At 35.1% G+C, this 19093-nt stretch overlaps 1 protein-coding gene across 2 annotated transcripts in view; it reads left to right on the top strand.

Annotated features, from left to right (window-relative positions):
* Positions 1–17823, top strand: part of PNISR (PNN interacting serine and arginine rich protein) — a 24751-nt gene extending 6928 nt beyond the window's left edge. For both annotated transcript variants that reach the window (XM_007464306.1, XM_007464307.1), the window contains 10 exons: positions 1665–1783; positions 3247–3435; positions 4810–5033; positions 6498–6669; positions 8018–8208; positions 11286–11423; positions 12585–12684; positions 13411–13464; positions 14521–14691; positions 16155–17823. In XM_007464306.1, the coding sequence (XP_007464368.1) occupies positions 1696–1783; positions 3247–3435; positions 4810–5033; positions 6498–6669; positions 8018–8208; positions 11286–11423; positions 12585–12684; positions 13411–13464; positions 14521–14691; positions 16155–17245 (2418 nt within the window). In that variant the 5' untranslated portion in view covers positions 1665–1695 and the 3' untranslated portion in view covers positions 17246–17823. The remainder of the gene's footprint in view (positions 1–1664; positions 1784–3246; positions 3436–4809; positions 5034–6497; positions 6670–8017; positions 8209–11285; positions 11424–12584; positions 12685–13410; positions 13465–14520; positions 14692–16154) is intronic.
* The last annotated feature ends 1270 nt before the right edge of the window (positions 17824–19093 follow it).

Below are 19093 nucleotides of genomic sequence, written 5' to 3'. Positions count from 1 at the left end.
TCGGAAGAGAGATTAGAAAAAGAAGTATTTTTAGCTTGGAATTGATACCCAGTACAGTTCTTGGCCTCAGGTGTGGTACTATTTAGTGCCTATTTTGCCGTATTCTAATAATTCCATTATAATAGAATATATTAATACATACTAGAAGATAAGTGCACTTGACTCACAAGTAAACAAGGTATGACAAAGGAATGCATCTTTCCTAATTTACAGTGTTCTTCAATTGAGAGGTCAGGATCTGCCATTGACAGAACTATGTAACATTCTGAGAATGCTGCAAAGACTGTGGTTGCAAGCTCTAAGAGCCTGGATTGTAGTAGCCAATTGTCGTATTAAAGTTGGTGTCTGTTACTTCCTTAATATCTGGCTTTCCCACTTTTTGTGACCCTGCAATAAATACTAAGGCGTAGTTTTGTATTGTTTTTAGAATAGAGGAAAGGGTCAGTCTGAAAGGATTCATTTAGTAAACATTTATTTAATGCCTGCTATGTGCTAAGCCCTGGGGTACAAAAATGAAGAAACACACTCTGCTTACTGTGTGTGTCATTGGTTCTTGAATAGGGTTGTATATCAGTGTTGGATGAAGTACAGAGATAAAATGACTGTAAGCATTTAAATCTTTTTATTATAGACGTTTTCAAACTAGTTTACAGATAAGTAAACTCGTGTGATGAACCCCCCTGCCCCCATACTCATCACCTAGATTTAATAGGTATTAGTGTATGTTTTTCCCCTCTACTTTTCCATGTTAATTATATGTTAAGAAACCTGGTCTTGGGTAGTTCCCTGGTGGTCTAGTGGTTAGGATTCCGGGCTTTCACTGCTCTGACCGGGTTCAATCCCTGGTCGGAGAACTGAGGTCCCACAAGCTGGGCGATGCGGCCCCCCACCAAAAAAAAAGGAAAGAAAAGATACCTGGTCTTGTGGACTGTCTCACCTTCTAGATTTGTCTGATTGTTTATTTTGATACTATTTGGCCAGTACCTTTGTCCTCTAATAATTCCTTTACACTGAAAGTGAGAGCCGAAAGCTCAGTTGGATTCAAGTAAACATTTTTGGTGAAAATATTCATAGTGATTCTGGGGATGTAATTTTGTATCTCGTGAGGAGACACTTAATAATCTGTAGGGATGATATTTCGGCAACCTTTGAATTTTTGATTTCCCATCAGCTTTTCTTCAAAGACTGCCTGAATCAGCTGTTTTTATTAGGTTTGACAATATGGCAATTTTCTAAATCTTTTCTACCTTATGCATTCATTAACTATAATTTATAAGGAAGAGTTTTCCTTCATTAGCTAGAGCTATTTGGTTACCCTCTTCAGTGAGCCTTGGTTTGAGGGAAGCTAAATCACTTTTTTTTTATAATCTTCAAAATAATTACATTTCCAGAGAGTTATATTGGGAAAAATTAGATTTTTCCCCCTTTTGAGCTAAATTGAATAGAGCTGTGCTTGCCCCCAAACTCTTGACATCAGCATTAACATGAAATTTTCTACTCTTGCTTGCCAACTAAAAAATTCCAATTGCCTTTGGCAACCTTTTGAGCAGAATTTTAGAGCTCTGATCACATAAATGTATCATCATATAATAATTTCTGATGTGTGAGCTTTAACATTAAAGAACACTCATTCTCATTTTTAAGCTATGTTTATTTTGTTGAAGACAGAAAATCAGATACACTTTAAAAGTCAGGATGTGGGATCAAGGAGGACAGCCTTGGCAGCAATGGCCCTTGAATCAACAACAATGGATGCAGTCATTCCAGCACCAGCAGGATCCAAGTAAGGAAACAAATTGAATTTGGGGAGCGGGGGAGGGGGTTGTATAGAGATGAGTGGGACATAGGCACTGGAATTAAGGGAGGTAGAGTTGGGATTGTTTTATTGGATCATTTTATGGTCAGATTTTAACTTTTTCTTGTAAATAATCTTACCTAGCATACATATTAGGGAATGGATTTCCCTTTGGAAGATTTCCTCAAAGAGGAGAAAGCTTTATGTAGATTTTAATATTTTTAAAACTGATTTAGTTCTTGTTTTCTAAAGAAAGAGGAAAGTCTTAAATGTGTTGCTTAATCATACTTTTGTTAATTCGGAATCTTAAAATTCTATGTAGATCATAGTCAACTGATGGTATGCTCTATCATTTTAAAATTTCTCTTTAATATGGAATATTTCAAGCATATACAGATGTAGAAACGAGGATAGGGAGCCCCCATTTATTACTTAGCTCCTGCAGTGGTTAATTCGTAGCCAATTTTAACTGATATGACCCCTTCCACTGTCCTGCCTTTACTGGGTTAATCTTACCCTATTTCTTTTTTTTTAATAGCTACATAGCATTCTGTTATAGGACTGTACTGTAATAAATCCACTTTTAGATGATAGATTGTCTGTGACTTTTTGCTTTCTGAAGTCATTCCCATAATTTTGTATATGTACCATTATTACTTGTCCAATTATTTTCTTAGGAAAAAAAAAATCTAAGAGCTAGGTTTGATAGATCACAGTTGTACACTTAAAAGTTTTAGATGTACATTGTCGAGTTTAACTTCATTTTCATCAAAATGTATGAGAATGTATTTATTTAATCTTTGCTAAACTGAGATGTAAGAAACTGTATCTTAATCTACTTTGTTTACTTTATTAGATCTTAAAATGTTAACTATAAAATGTTAACTATAGATATTTGATGAAAGAAGGAACTTTAAGATAGCAGAAACAATGAATTTTGAATAAAGAATGGCTAAGAAGTTGTTAAGGAGATATATTTTGACTAGAGAAGGGAGTTAAAGATGCTAAAGAAGGGTGACTGAGAAGGAACAAGAATAGCTATCTATATTCACGTGAGGTGTATAGGATCCAGAGTAGACCTGGATGGGACCTGTTAGAGAAAGAGTGAGGTTAATCATTTGTTTTTATAGTGGTTTAAAAAAGGAATAAGAGTTTAAAAAAATTCAGTAAACTTAAGGTGCAGGGAATAAATTTTCTTATGAGTTAATATTAGAAATTGGTTAAGAGTGTTTTTGTGGATGTCTTAAGTAATTTTCTGAATGTCTTAAGTAATTTTTATTATTTTATAGCCTGAATATGGGTTATTTTTATGTATTATTTTCAACTATAACATTGTGTAATATTTAAAATCTCCAGTAAGGAATAACTGAGAAGCTTGTTTTACGTAGAGGCACTGTTCTTTTAGCTCCTACATTCTGAATGCCAAATTCTGCTATGTTAAATTATGTTAGGCCAGATTGACTGGGCTGCATTGGCTCAAGCTTGGATTGCCCAAAGAGAAGCTTCAGGACAGCAAAGCATGGTAGAACAACCACCAGGAATGATGCCAAATGGACAAGATATGTCTACAATGGAGTCTGGTCCAAACAATCATGGGAATTTCCAAGGGGATTCGAACTTTAACAGAATGTGGCAACCAGGTTTGTTGTTTATGTTTTCCAAATTTTAGGACTATTTTTAAAATAAAATGAGGATTAAAATTAAATTGTTTAATTTGCTTAGTTTTATGACTTCTTGAAATTAATGCTTCTTAAAGTCTAGGCAGTTTCAATTATATTTGACCTTGAAATTTTGTGGTTAAAATTATTCTATACTCAACTGCTAGCATTGTGGCACTCAGTTTGATTCTTTTCTTGGTTCTTCATTCCTAGGCTGACAGGGGCTGGGAACACTGGAAACCTCACTTGGCATCTAGGGAAGAGAGCATTCTATGTCTCTCTGTTGCAACCTCTGGCCTTTTCAGCAGCAGCACTGGCAGAGCAAAACATGTCTAGTCTCTAATTAAAGAAAAATTGTGTCACTATGTGACAAATTAGTCTTTGTCAAATATACTCTGCCCCTACCATCCACCCATCTCTCTCTTCCCTTTTTTTCAGATAGTGAAGATCTTCCATAAGTTTTTATCTGTTCATTTATTTTTGTTTGTTTGCTTTTTTATTTCACAGTATGACTAGGTTCCTTGATGCTAGTTCAGTTTTCTATGACTTGTGTTATTAATTATTTAACAGTCACTTCACATTTTTATAGGTGAATCTTATTTTGATTATGCTAATGGTGAAGTCATAGCTCCTTTTCTTTATTAGTACTTATTATTGTTTCTCAATGTAAGAATGGAAAACAAAGGAAGTAATCCTCTAATATCACTTTTAAAAGAATAACAAATATTCTAATCTTTAATACTGGGAAGTAGTTCATTTCTAGTTTTCTGGAGTCTGTGCCAAATTTTCCCACATTTGAAAATGTTTTGGTTCCTAAGTTCATCAGTGATTCACCCTGGCATTTCCACTTCCCCAACTTTACTCTGCTGGTGTTCTTTGTGTCCCAGGCAAGTGATTTACCTCTGTGTGCCTCAATTTCCTTTCCTGAAATTGGCAAAAATACTACCTGATTTCTCCCTACCTCACAGGGATGTTGTGAGGATAAATGTGTTCATGGAAGAAAGGAATTATATAAAAATCTCAAGGTATTATTTTTATGGTATTGTTACTGAACAGAAATAGAAAAATTCAACAGAAAATTGCTTTGGATTTTGTTATGTTCATTAAAAATAATTTTGGGCATTTGGTTTCCATTTGTGTAGGATATGAATTAGAGTGGAAGTTAGCTCATTCGAATTATTTATTAGATTAATTCATTGCTTATTTTTAAGGTATGCAAAAGAAATTGGACCAAGAAGTCATAAATTTTTAAGTCTGTTTCTTTACTGAAAAATGTAGCTTTCTTGAGATCTTAAAGATGTGTGCTGATTTTGTTATAACCCCTGTTGAATGTTTTTATGCCTAAATCCTGAATAGAATGGGGAATGCATCAGCAGCCCCCACACCCCCCTCCAGAGCAGCCATGGATGCCACCAACACCAGGCCCAATGGACATTGTTCCTCCTTCCGAAGACAGCAACAGTCAGGACAGTGGGGAATTTGCCCCTGACAACAGGCATATATTTAACCAGAACAATCACAACTTTGGTGGACCACCCGATAATTTTGCAGTGGGGCCAGTGAACCAGTTTGACTATCAGGTGAAAGATATTTTGTTGCTTTAATATTGTAGATGTGCACGTAATCCATTCTTTGGAGGTGTCTCATCAAGAGTACCTAAGATATGTGTTTCACTTTTCAGTCCTGTACAGATAAGCACATATTATGTCTCAAAAAAAGTTATCAGTTTTTGAGTATTAAAATAATTAGATTTTTATTTTCTGGTTTTTGATTTGCTTAGGAAAATGGTATAAAGGATTGTTAGGGAAAAATTTGGATAAAATGAAAAATGTGTAAGTGCAATAGCTATACGATGTTTTGTTTTCTAATTTATAATTTCAAGATGGTACCTTTAAATATTAAATAAAGTTTAGAAAATGCACAGTAGTTGAATACATTATTTATCAAAAATTATGGTTAAGACATGAATAAAATACATGAAGAACATAGATCATCTTCCTAAATGCAATTCCTTCTGCTATGTAGAGTTAAGACATTTTCTAGTGTTGTCGTTTTTTTTCCATTCTGACGTGACATGTTAATGGAATTGTACATAATTTTCTTTGTAGCATCTAATTCATTCCTAGGGACATAGAACTCTATGGGGAATAGTGTCATTAAGAGGGGCTATATTTTCTCTAATCACTCTGCCAGGGTCCACCCTTAAATTATAGTGCTAGGTGTCATTTTGAAATAATTGATTGCAATCGTTACCTTTAAACTGAGCTATCATTTAAAATTTTGGAAAAAACTCATATGTTATTTCACTCATTGTATGGATAATGGGCATAATCGTAAGCAGTATTCACCTTGAGACAGTAATCCTCATATTCATTCAGATGCTTTTTGTAGATGAATATTTGGTGTACACATAGGACAGTTTCTCTTTGTTTTGAAAAAATGTAGTAGTGGGGAGATTCTACTTACACAACATTTGCTTGGTAGATCCCCATGCTAAGAAGACAAAGAGCTCTGCTGGCATCTGGCTTAGAAAAGCCTCTGAAAATGGCAAAATTACAAAAAAAAAATAATAATGTTATGATTCAGTAGCTTTTATCTCAGCTTAAAATAGATATTTCTTGCAAGATGATAGAAATAAGTTCATAACTAGGAAGTTGGAATTGATTTAAAACTTTTTTTTCCTGTGATTTTCTAGTTACAGAAAAACTGGCATTTATTTGATTTCTTGGTAGTAGAAGGATATAAATGGATTCAGAATGAAAAAGCTCATTTATATATCCTTTTTTATACTTCTTGAATATAGTGTATTATCAGCTGGATTTTATATGGCTCTTTGCATTTACATAGGCAGAAAATCTTTATCTTTCTTAAGAAAAGTAAGCCTAGGTTCTTGGGGCTACAGAAATATCGGTGGATATTAGAACCATGGAATTCTTGGATTTGCTGCACACATGGATTTCTACTGTCCCAGTTCATAACACACGTGTGTCCCAGAGAGTATGTTGTATTAATGTGAAGAAAAATAAACTGCAATACTCTTTCAGCATGGGGCTGCTTTTGGTCCACCGCAAGGTGGATTTCATCCTCCTTATTGGCAACCAGGACCTCCAGGACCTCCGGCACCTCCCCAGAATCGAAGAGAAAGACCATCATCGTTCAGGGATCGGCAGCGCTCACCTATTGCACTTCCTGTGAAGCAGGAGCCACCACAAATTGGTAGCTATTTAAGTTTAGTGAACCACAATTGGCATGATTTTTTTGATCATGTAAAAAGGATGTTTTGTTTTCTTAAATTGTTCTAATACTCTGGTATGTTAGGAAACGATACTTTTTATCCTATCTTTTTATAGTCATAAACCTTAAAATTACAGAAAAGATGCATGCTATCTAAAATCTTTAAAGTTTTGAATATTTTTCTTTAAAATGAATCTTTACCTTAAACTCCAGGTTTTGTGATGAAATATAAATTTTTTGTGACCATGGCATGTTGATATTTCTTCAATGTTGATAGCTACATTATGCCAGTATATGATCAGTTCCCCCTTTAAAACCTCCTGTTTGTTCTCTCTCTATGGACTCTTTCCACTCTCAGTTCATCTGATAATACTGCTGTCAGATTAATTTCTTTATTTCACTTTCCATAGTGTTTGGCGGAAATTTTTAATTTTTAAATAACATAATAGAACTAGTTTATTGCAACTGACAAGTTACATATTTATGTTCCTTTTTATCTGGAAATCCAAATCTAGCACTTAAGTCTTTCTCTTTTTTTTTAATCACAAAGTCAGACATTTTAGGAAGATTCTAACTTCTGTTTTAACTTAAGGAATAATATTAGTTCAGATGAATTCTTAACTGTGAAGGCTTGTGGTTTTGTTTAATTCTGTTCTTTTTTCACATTTTAGGAAGCAGCATAGTATAACAGTTGGCTCTGAATTAGCCCACATCACTACTTATTGTCTTTGTAACCTTGAGCACATCACTTAATCTCTTTGAGCCTCGGTTTCCTCACTTAAAAAGAGATGGAGTAATAGTAGTGCTCTTTTAGGGCTTTTTGGGATTAAGAGAGATGATGGACTTCCCTATTGCCTTGGCACATTATAAGCATTAAGGCAGTGTTCACTCTTGCTATTAAAAGTGATGATTTTAAAGAAAAGCATTATGTTTAGTGGATTTTTTTTTTTTTTGGCGGTACGCGGGCCTCTCACTGTTGTGGTCTCTCCCACTGTGGAGCACAGGCTCCGGACGCGCAGGCTCGGCGGCCATGGCTCACGGGCCCAGCCGCTCCGCGGCATGTGGGATCTTCCCGGACTGGGGCACGAACCCGTGTCCCCTGTATCGGCAGGCGGACTCTCAACCACTGCGCCACCAGGGAAGCCCTAGTGGATTGTTTGTATTACCACTGCCTTGCTGGAGAATGATAGTATTTGTCACTAGCACTCATGCGGCACCAGAATTATTTTTTTTTAAGTTACGAAGATTGTAGAAATTTAAGAATTAGAAACTCATGCATTTACAGTTTTTACTTAGCTGACTTATGAATATTTTGTCCCACGTGAAACAGATGCAGTAAAACGCAGGACTCTTCCAGCTTGGATTCGAGAAGGTCTTGAAAAAATGGAACGTGAGAAGCAGAAGAAGTTGGAGAAAGAAAGAATGGAACAACAACGTTCACAATTGTCCAAAAAAGAAAAGAAGGCTGCAGAAGATGCTGAAGGAGGAGATGGCCCTCGTTTACCTCAGAGAAGTAAATTTGTAAGTAGACACTCCTGACATAAAACTCCTTGTGACATCTGTGTGAAAAGTTAGTTGACTTTTTTGTCTTATTTGACTTGGTATGATAATCTCTAGGTCCATCCATGTTACTGTTAATGGCATTATTTCTTTTTTATGGCTGAGTAATATTCCATTGTGTGTATATGGAATATTACACAGGCACACCACATCTTCTTTATTCATTCATCTGTCAGTGGTCATTTAGGGTACTTCCATGTCGTGGCTACTGTAAATAGTGCTACTGTGATCATGAGGGTGCATATATCTTTCTGAATTAGATTTCATCTTTTCTGGATATATGCCCAGGAGTGGGATTGCTGGATCATATGGTAACTCTATTTTTAGTTTTTTAAGGAACTTGCATACTGTTTTCCATAGTGGCTGCACCAATTTACATTTACAAATACCATATAATATCATTTATATGTGGAATCTAAAAAAAGAAGATACAAATGAACTTATTTATAAAATAGAATAGACTCACAGACATAGAAAAACTTATGGTTACCAAAGGGGAAAGGTGGGGGGAGGGATAAATTGGGAATTTGGGATTAACAGATACACACTATTATAAGTAAAATAAACAACAAGGACCTACTGTATAGCACAGGGAACTTTGTTCAGTATCTTGTAATAACCTATAATGGAGAAGAATCTGAAAAAAATATATACTGAATCACTTGCTGTACTCCTGAAACATTGTAAATCAACGATACTTCAATTTTAAAAAAGTATTGAAATAAATAGATATTAATTTAGCTTATAAAAAAGTATTAATGTCCTTGAGATTACTTTCAGTAAGTATATTGGAGATTGTTTTTATGTATGTATTGTTGAGGGTAGTAAGGAGAAAGGGGACAGCAAATTTATAAAACATTTCATTCCAGAGAGAAATTATTCATTGGGGTGCTAGATAATAGGTTTTACCTTGACAAACAAGTCTGTGTTCTTTTGTTGTAGTACAGCTAACTCCCTAGTGATGGACTATAAAACAAAACTATACTTACACCAAAGGATGTAATAACTTTCATAGATTTTGACATAGGCACTGAAAGTAACATAAAGTTTTAACTCTTTAAATCTCATCAGTGGGCTTCCCTGGTGGCACAGTGGTTAAGAATCTGCCTGCCAATGCAGGGAACACGGGTTCGAGCCCTGGTCCGGGAAGATCCCACATGCCGCGGAGCAACTAAGCCCGTGAGCCACAACTACTGAGCCTGCGTTCTAGAGCCCGCGAGCCACAACTATTGAGCCCACGAGCCACAACTACTGAAGCCCGCGCACCTAGAGCCCATGCTCCGCAACAAGAGAAGCCACCGCAATGAGAAGCCCACCTACCGCAGTGAAGAGCAGCCGCTGATTGCTGCAACTAGAGAAAGCCCGTGTGCAACAGTGAAGACCCAATGCAGTCAAAATAAATAAATATTAAAAAAAAAAAAAAAAAACTCCCTCAGTTAGATGGCATGAGGGGCTTAGAAATTTTTTTGTTTAGCAACAGTGTGCTCCTAGATGGTATGACAGCCACAGCACTGGCTAGTAATGCAATTCAGGAAATGGTTCTTCCTCCCAGGGCCATTTTCTGCTTCAGAAATAAGTCTCAAAGACAGCAGATTAACTAGACTTAAGCAGATTGGCTTTGCTTAAATTCCATGAGTGCCATGAATTACTTTTATTTTTTAACAAAAGAGCCATGCCAAAGATGTGATTTTATTCTGGGTGTTATACTGGTAAGAAACAACAGGGTGCCACTATTAAAGTTTACCTTTAACAAAGAAAAAAAATCTTCAATCTTTACATGAAATAGTGGATTTTCAGGTTTGATGGTTTTTTTTTAAGTGTCAAAAAAACTGTTTGGAGATTATCCTCCCTCTCCTCCCAGACGCTTTTGGACTTGTGTCACATGTATCTTCCCCTGGTTCAAATAGTCTTTCCATAGTTGTGTTTAGGTGATCACCTTGTCTTTTAATTAGTAGGATTGTTAAGAGTGACTATGGAATACTTCTTTGCCTAAAGAAGAGTCCCTTTTTAAGGTATGCTCTCTGGATACTGAAAACCTAAAACCATTCAGAGAGACAAACTGCTGGTATTTCCTCTGTCTGAAGTAGACCTCATTTCTTACTTATCTGTCTGTTATGTAGCTAAAAAAAGCAAATTTCACTAGCTAGCTGATATCTGGAAACTGACTTTAGATTTTTAAGTCACATGATTTTAGGTAAATAGTTTACATTTACAGCTGTAAAAGTTACACTGAGGGCTTCCCTGGTGGTGCAGTGGTTGAGAGTCCGCCTGCCGATGCAGGGGACACGGGTTCGTGCCCTGGTCCGGGAAAATCCCACATGCCACGGAGCGGCTGAGTCTGTGAGCCATGGCCGCTGAGCCTGCACGTCTGGAGCCTGTGCCCCGCAACGGGAGAGGCCACAGCAGTGAGAGGCCCGTGTACCGCAAAAAAAAAAAAAAAAAAAAAGTTACATTGAATAATATGACTGTGGTGCATTTATCCAAAATTCTACACGCCACTCATGTCAGGACCATCATATATAATGGATATTAATTAAATCAGTCTCTGGGCCTGATGTGCTTCTAGTTATTTATAAAATAAGGTAAAACTTAACTAAGGAAAAAAATTGAAAAATAATTGAAATTGATTCTCATAAGTCATCTTGTAGTCTTAATATTTCCTCTCAGGTAACATTTTAAATTATCAAATGAAATCTATAGCACAAAAATGTAATTTAGAGAAATTTCTTTTTTTTTTTTTTTTTTGCAATACGTGGGCCTCTCACTGTCGTGGCCTCTCCCCTTGCCATACGCACAAGCTCAGCGGCCATGGCTCCGCGGCATGTGGGATCCTCCCGGACCGGGGCACGAACCCGTATCCCCTGCATCGGCAGGCGGACTCCCAACCACTGCGCCACCAGGGAGGCCCGAGAAATTTCATTTTTATATATCTGTTTCATAGACTTTAATTTGGGTTTTAAAGTAGAATATATAAGATAATTATTTTATATTATAAGCATGAATTTGGGCTACCCGAAAGTGCTATTACTTTTTTTTAGGATAGTGATGAGGAAGATGAAGACACTGAAAATGTGGAGGCCGCAAGCAGTGGAAAAGTCACCAGAAGTCCATCTCCAGTTCCTCAAGAAGATCAAAGTGAACCAGAAATGACCGAAGAAGAGAAAGAGTATCAAATGGTAGAATGTTAAATTTCTTACCTTTACCATGTACAGGCTTAAAAAAAATTTTTTTTAATTGAGGTGTAATTGACATGCTACATTATATTATAGGGTTTATCTTGTTTATAATTTTTTTAAATTATTGGTTGGCTATCAAACTTGAGAGAGAACTTGTGAAACAGTTATAAAATGTATATTTGCTGGGTGATAATGTCTGCAAAATCCAAGTAACACAATACGAAATCACAGCTTATAAAGCAGTTATTTAAGCACATTTTTAATTAAACAGTGTTTTACTACATGAGACCCAAGAAAACATTTATTATTTTTCTAAAATGTGTTTTTTGAATACTGAAAAAGATTAAAAGGCTGCATAGAAAAATAAATTTAGGAAGCAATGGATTGAACACAGTTAAACATATTTCTTCCTTGGAGGATTTCTCAAAGACTTCAGTGCCTATAATGTGTATTGTCAGTTTCTGAGATTGGGAATATAATGTGCTGCATTTCTCATATTGAAAGACCGGTGATATTTGAAATGTCTTTAGATGAAGCTGATTCAGTATACTCTTATTTTAGTAGATGAGTAATCTGAATCCCAGAGAGGCCCACATTTGAAACAGCTGTTGGTAGCCAAACCAGTGCTAGAATCCAGCTCTTATTTCAAGTCTATTGTACGCTGTGCTATAGTAATCAAGAAAAAAAGGACTTCATCTCACAGAATGGAACGACTGCCTTTTTGTTATTTTCCTTGTTTTTTTCCCCTCAAATTTTACTTTGAGCTGAGGGTTAATGTAAGTTCCTAAGTGACATAAGAAACTAGTATTGTGCTGCTTACTAATATTATTAAATGAAGGGATATTCCTCTCAAAACACTTGTGGAAACTTTTATTAATAGGGACTTAAAAAAAATATTTTGTCTCTAGAATTAGAATTCAGTTTTTCTACTATACAGATAAAGTCATATATATATATTTTAATCCACATGATTTAAAAATTTTTAAAGTTTTGATAATACAGTAATTTTCAAGATACTCTATTCCTTGGAATAGCTGGTCTGATCTCTTCTCTAAAAATGTTTTATAAAATGGCTTTGCCATTTAATTTTTTTGAAAATTTCAAACTGTATCAGTAGCTATAATAAATTAGAAAAAAAACATATAAAATATCCTTCCTTAGATGTTGCTGACAAAAATGCTTCTGACTGAAATTCTACTGGATGTCACAGATGAAGAAATTTATTATGTAGCCAAAGATGCACACCGGAAAGCAACGAAAGGTATATTGTGGGTGTTCTTGGTTCTCTTTTTCTGGGGGTCTTTTGGTTTTGGTGGCTACTTTGGACTTTTTTTGTTGTCCTTGTTGAATTACTAGCAGATTTTGAATATTCTCTTGCATGTTTTAACTCTTTGGGAAAGGTTAGATTTGTAGACACCATATTAAAAACTATACAGATATTTTTGTTTTATCCAACCTACCTCAGCACAGATTAGCAATTTTGCTGTTCTATAAAATGTATTGTGGAAAATTCTTGATGTTCAATTTCACCTGATTTTTTTTTATGTATATAGATACCATGGTATTGGTATATGATTTCTAATACAATTAGTTTGCCTAATGAATTATGAACCTTCAGAATTTTCACAGTTTACCACTTATAATTTTTACAGAAGCAGCTAATGTCCCCTCCCCCCCATATTTTTAGTAACACTTAAAAAGTATATTGAAAGAAAAATTTGAATTATGGGCCATACCTCAAAAAAAAAAATACCAGTATACTGGTCAACATTTTTCCTCATTATCAACTAATTTCACCTCACATCAGAATTATAATTTCAAGGCCAGACATGCTACTGGTTTAAAATGAATGTTATGTTTTTAATGTTTCTTCTCTCCCCAAAAAGCAGCAATAGTAGTAGATTTAACAATACCATAGACTCTCATGACTATGAAATCGTGGCTATTTGTGTTAACATGTTGTTCCTGTTGTTGATGTGATACAAAGCTCCTGCAAAACAGCTGGCACAGTCCAGTGCACTGGCTTCCCTCACTGGACTCGGTAAGTATTCTCCTTATTTGTGAGAGGGCCTTAAAGGGAAAAATCACACTTACCTTGTCTCTCTACGTGTTCTGTTTTGAAACTGTACTGGTCCTACACAGTTTATAAAATTTAGGTTTTAGGGTTATAGCCTCTAAAAGGTTTTTTTTTTTTAAACTAAAGCATTCACGGTGGGATTATTATAAATGTGGTGGCTAATTCATAGTTTATTAGTACAAGTTATAATAGTTCATAATTTAGCCATGATAGCATTTAAGCTCACTTTCAGAATTATTATATACATGCCTTAGGGAAAAACCTATCCACTATTGCTCTTAAGGATCTTTATTTAGATTGTGTTGCAGCAAGTCAAGTTTTTACATAGAGGAAAGGGTTTATCTTACAGCATGATAGTAGTGATGTGTTCGTAATTTGCATGATATATTATCAAGTATATAAGAGCTTGAATTTGCCTTTTCCACATCATCATTTCAAATTAATATTTGAGAGGGTCAACAGAAATGGGTAAAACCAAATGCCCATGTGATTTTGTTATGATTACTATTTAGATCACTTCAGGGTGGGGAGCAGTTTTAGCACCATACCATTTCTGTATCAGAATTACAGTATTCCAACTTTGTTAGGAAAAAAATATTTAGCATCCCTTGGATTTCTAAGCTTTGAATAATGAAAGAGTTAATTTTAGAAATATTTTCAGGATCATCATAAATTTGAGTAAGGTAGTTTGAATTGATTATGCTTTAGTAAGGCTTTGTTACTGCCCTATTAAATGGCTTTGTTGGTTAGCATGGACAGTAAGACAATCATTTTCAAGATTCCCTTATGGTGAGAAATATATGAAATATTCTTGAAAGAATAAGATACTAAGTATCAATTTTCTTGAGGATTCTGTGTTCTCCTTAAGCATTGTAATTTATACTCCTCCCCACCCCGAATAAGCATATTCTTCCAAGAAAAGGCAATGAAAAAAGAAATGAGCTTTCTTCTCGGACCTTAAAAAGTTTTTAGTGCCTAGAATAATTTTTACATATGATAGACTGGGCTTTATGCACACAGGTGGACTGGGTGGTTATGGATCAGGAGACAGTGAAGATGAGAGGAGCGATCGAGGTTCTGAGTCATCTGACACTGATGATGAGGAATTACGGCACCGAATCCGGCAAAAACAGGAAGCTTTTTGGAGAAAAGAAAAAGAACAGCAGCTGTTACATGATAAACAGATGGAAGGTATATCTTTTAGACTCAATGTTTGTACAGTTCTGTTCATATTTCTTTTTTCTTTTTTTTTGCGGTACGCGGGCCTCTCACTGTTGTGGCCTATCCCGTTGCAGAGCACAGGCTCTGGACGCGCAGGCTCAGCGGCCATGGCTCATGGGCCCAGCCGCTCCGCGGCATGTGGGATCTTCCTGGACCGGGGCACGAACCCGGTTCCCCTGCATCAGCAGGCAGACTCTGAACCACTGCGCCACCAGGGAAGCCCCATATTTCTTTTTATTTTATAACCAACTTAAAAATACCAAACGATAGAATCAAGGCTAGATTATAAATAATATGTGATGTAACTGAAACTAAGGTGTTTTGGCTCATTTGCACTTTTTATCAAAGTTAAAGTCAAAATTGATTGTAAAAAGTTATAGTTTATAAAAGTTTTTTTGTTTTGGGAGACATTAGTTCCATTGGCTGTAAGTTAAGCTATTTAGTGTATTTTTATTTCTTATTAAAGTTCTTAACAGGACTACCCTGGTGGTCCAGTGGTTGAGACTTCACCTTCCAATGCAGGGGGTGCATGTTTGATTCCTGGTCAGGGAGCTAAGATCCCACGTGCCTCAAGGCCAAAAACCCAAAACATCAAACAGAAGCAATGTTGTAACAAATTCAATAAAGACTTTAAAAATGGTCCACGTCAAAAAATCTTTAAGAAAAAAAAAAGTTCTTAAAATGAAAAGACTTTTGAAAGGGCAAATATATTGTAAACTATTGAAAAGTAATTTGTAGCTAGCATATTTAAGGATAATAGAGGACTTTTTAGAAGGTTTTTTATGTAAAATGCTGTACATGTGTACAGTTCTTAGTTTGTTTAATGATACTAGGAATAATGAAGGAATATTTATTTAGAATTTCTTTTTTGAAAAATCTTATTTGGACAATTTGAGAAGTAATTATTAAGAGTTAACAGCCAAAAATTTCCTGTAAATTACTTACTTACCTTCAAGTTGCCTTACTGTACAAAAGGGAAATCTTTTCTTACTTGCTTTACTGTACCTCTACACTTTGGTATTCTATTGCTGTACTGTCCAGGAAGGCAGCTAACTGCATGTAGCTATTGAGCATTTCAAATGAAGCCAGCCCAAATTGAGATGTGCTGTAGGTATAAAATACACACTGTATTTCAAAGACTTTACATTAAAAAAAAAAAAAGCAGAATATCTCAATATTCTTTTTAACTGATCACATGTTGAAATGATAATATTTTTTATATGTTGGATTAATAAAATATGAAAATTAATTTCACCTGTTTCTTTTTACTTTTTAAATGTAGCTGTTAAAAAACCCTGAATTGCTTATTGCATTCTATTTCTGTTGAACAGTGCTGCTGTATTTTTGTAGTCTGATAGCTTGAAATTGGTAGCATGGGAGTTTTTTTACTGCACGTTTGCCTTTCTTACTGTTTTTGTCTTTTTCTGTTTCAGAAGAAAAGCAACAAACAGAAAGGGTTACAAAAGAGATGAATGAATTTATCCATAAAGAGCAAAATAGTTTATCATTACTAGAAGCAAGAGAAGCAGATGGTGATGTGGTTAATGAAAAGAAAAGGACTCCAAATGAAACTACGTCAGTTTTAGAACCAAAAAAAGAGCATAAAGAAAAAGAGAAACAAGGAAGGAGTAGATCAGGAAGTTCCAGTAGTGGTAGTTCCAGTAGCAATAGCAGAAGTAGTAGTACTAGTAGTACTGTCTCTAGCTCTTCGTACAGTTCTAGCTCAGGTAGTAGTCGCACTTCTTCCCGATCTTCTTCTCCTAAAAGAAAAAAGAGACATAGTAGGAGTAGGTCGCCAACAATTAAAGCTAGGCGTAGTAGGAGTAGAAGTTACTCTCGCAGAATTAAAATAGAGAGCAATAGGGCTAGAGTAAAGATTAGAGATAGGAGGAGGTCTAATAGAACTAGCATTGAAAGAGAAAGACGAAGAAATCGAAGTCCTTCCCGAGAGAGACGTAGAAGTCGAAGTCGCTCAAGGGATAGGCGAACCAATCGGTCCAGTCGCAGTAGGAGTCGAGATAGGCGTAAAATTGATGATCAACGTGGAAATCTTAGTGGGAGCAGTCATAAGCATAAAGGTGAGGCTAAAGAACAAGAGAGGAAAAAAGAGAGGAGTCGAAGTATAGATAAAGATAGGAAAAAGAAAGACAAAGAAAGGGAGCGTGAACAGGATAAAAGAAAAGAGAAACAAAAAAGGGAAGAAAAAGATTTTAAGTTCAGTAGTCAGGATGATAGGTTAAAAAGGAAACGAGAAAGTGAAAGAACATTCTCTAGGAGTGGTTCTATATCTGTTAAAATCATAAGACATGATTCTAGACAGGATAGTAAGAAAAGTACTACCAAAGACAGTAAAAAACATTCAGGCTCTGATTCTAGTGGAAGGAGCAGTTCTGAATCTCCAGGAAGTAGCAAAGAAAAGAAGGCTAAGAAGCCTAAACATAGTCGATCGCGATCCATGGAGAAATCTCAAAGGTCTGGTAAGAAGGCAAGCCGCAAACACAAGTCTAAGTCCCGATCAAGGTAGTATACTTTTTAAAGTATTTTGTCTGATTTAAAAAAACAAAATTTGACTGAATTTATGCAAAGTTGAAAGTGTCCTTTCTCTCTCTCTCTTTAATAAACTCAGTTTGGTACTTGATAAATGATCATAGTCTTAAGTAATTTTAGAAATCCTATATAATATTATTTATTTGAAAATTGCAGATTCTTTAGTATAAAACATTTTTATTTTTAAATTTTATCTTTTCCCTTTCTTTTTTTCAGATCAACAACCCCTCCCCGTCGTAAACGCTGAGGAATGATGTGGCAAGAATGCCATGATGTTTAAAAAATTCCATGAGTTTTAAGGGCTTGTCTCATTATAGAGGCACATTGTGGCTGTGTAGGTGAAACCAGAATTTTTTTTTTTTAATCTGTAAATAGGTGTACTTTTTCCAAATGCTGCTCCAAGTTACTTAATAGGATTTCTTTGTATTACATTTTTTCAAAAAATAGTGCATAATAAGACTATAAACATGCCATTCTCTTTCAGCTGTAATGTTCTTAAAATTATTCTTGAATGTACTGTGATGTCAATAAAGCTCTTTAGTTCATTTTTGTTAACCTCTTGCACATTAATTTTATGATTTTAATCTAAGGAACGTACTTTTATAAAAAGGCAGCTGGAGTTTTGTATAACAGATTTTAAAGGTACTTCCTCTCATCTCCCCCAAAGAAAATGGTTTTAAATTAATAGTTTGTCAAAATCTGTAAATTGTACCCATGGATTTTTGTCAAATTTTAACTATAAGGGTGTAGAAGAGGGCCAGAAATAGATCTTTACGTTCATTTGGAAGCATTTGACAGCTTTCTAAACTTTTCTTCCTGTTTTGGGGATTTTCAAGTAATATGTTCTCTGTGTGTATAAAGTATGGTTCACTCCTGTAAAATGAAATTGCTGGAATCAATCAGAGCAGTGCACCATTAGAATTATTTATAAGGAATTACTGTGTTTGACAGCAGCAGTGCAAGTCTGGAACTATATTCTGCAGTTTCTCACTTCTGTTGTAAAGCATATTTTAAACACTTTGGGATTACTATAGAACTAAAACTCACAATTTGATATATTTATTTATATTTTTAAAGTATAATATGACCTCAGCTCAGTGGAGGAATATTGTATTATTCAGGTTTGTGTCAGTTTCATAACATTAAAATTTGGTTTTGTCAGTTTCTTAAAATTATGATCAGTGAGTGGTCTAGCAGTTTAAGGCAGTCATAACTTATGAGTAAAATGAGGCTCTGCAGGCACTGAAATGCTCAACTGAAATGCTTTTAGGGTCCACTTTATATGATTACTCACTTATGCCACAATAGATAAATCTTTGAAAACAAATGCTTTTAAATTTTAAGTTAAAAAGGAAAAAGCAGGTGCAGGTCACAAGAGTTTTAGAGTATGCCTTGTTACCAGCAGTAGTTCATATTAAAGTAAGCCAGGTTTTTGCCAAGATCAGTGTTTCCTCAAAATGAAGGTAGAAATAGACTTATAATAGTATGCTCTTGTACCTCTACATAGGTTCTTAAATAATTTTGAGCAGTTTTTATCTAGAGGAAGTCAACTGTGAATAAATGCATGTTTACCAAAATGATTGTTTTACAGTGCATTTAGTTCTAATATTTATTAAGTTGACATTTCACACAATAACTTTTAAATAGTTTGGAATTCTATATAGTTTAGACATCAGTCACATCTGAGATAAGTAAAGGAAAATGTGCAATATTTTTTATGTAGATGAGCTAACACAGTGTACCTAATTGCGGAATTATCTGATTAATTTGTAATAGATAAGTTGTATAACATTTTCATATCTAAAAATGTTTTTTAGATCAATCT

The sequence above is a fragment of the Lipotes vexillifer genome, unplaced genomic scaffold (assembly GCF_000442215.2).
Source record: "Lipotes vexillifer unplaced genomic scaffold, Lipotes_vexillifer_v1.1 scaffold1073, whole genome shotgun sequence".
Taxonomy (NCBI): Eukaryota; Metazoa; Chordata; class Mammalia; order Artiodactyla; family Lipotidae; genus Lipotes; species Lipotes vexillifer.
This window is presented reverse-complemented; position numbering and strand designations above follow the sequence as displayed.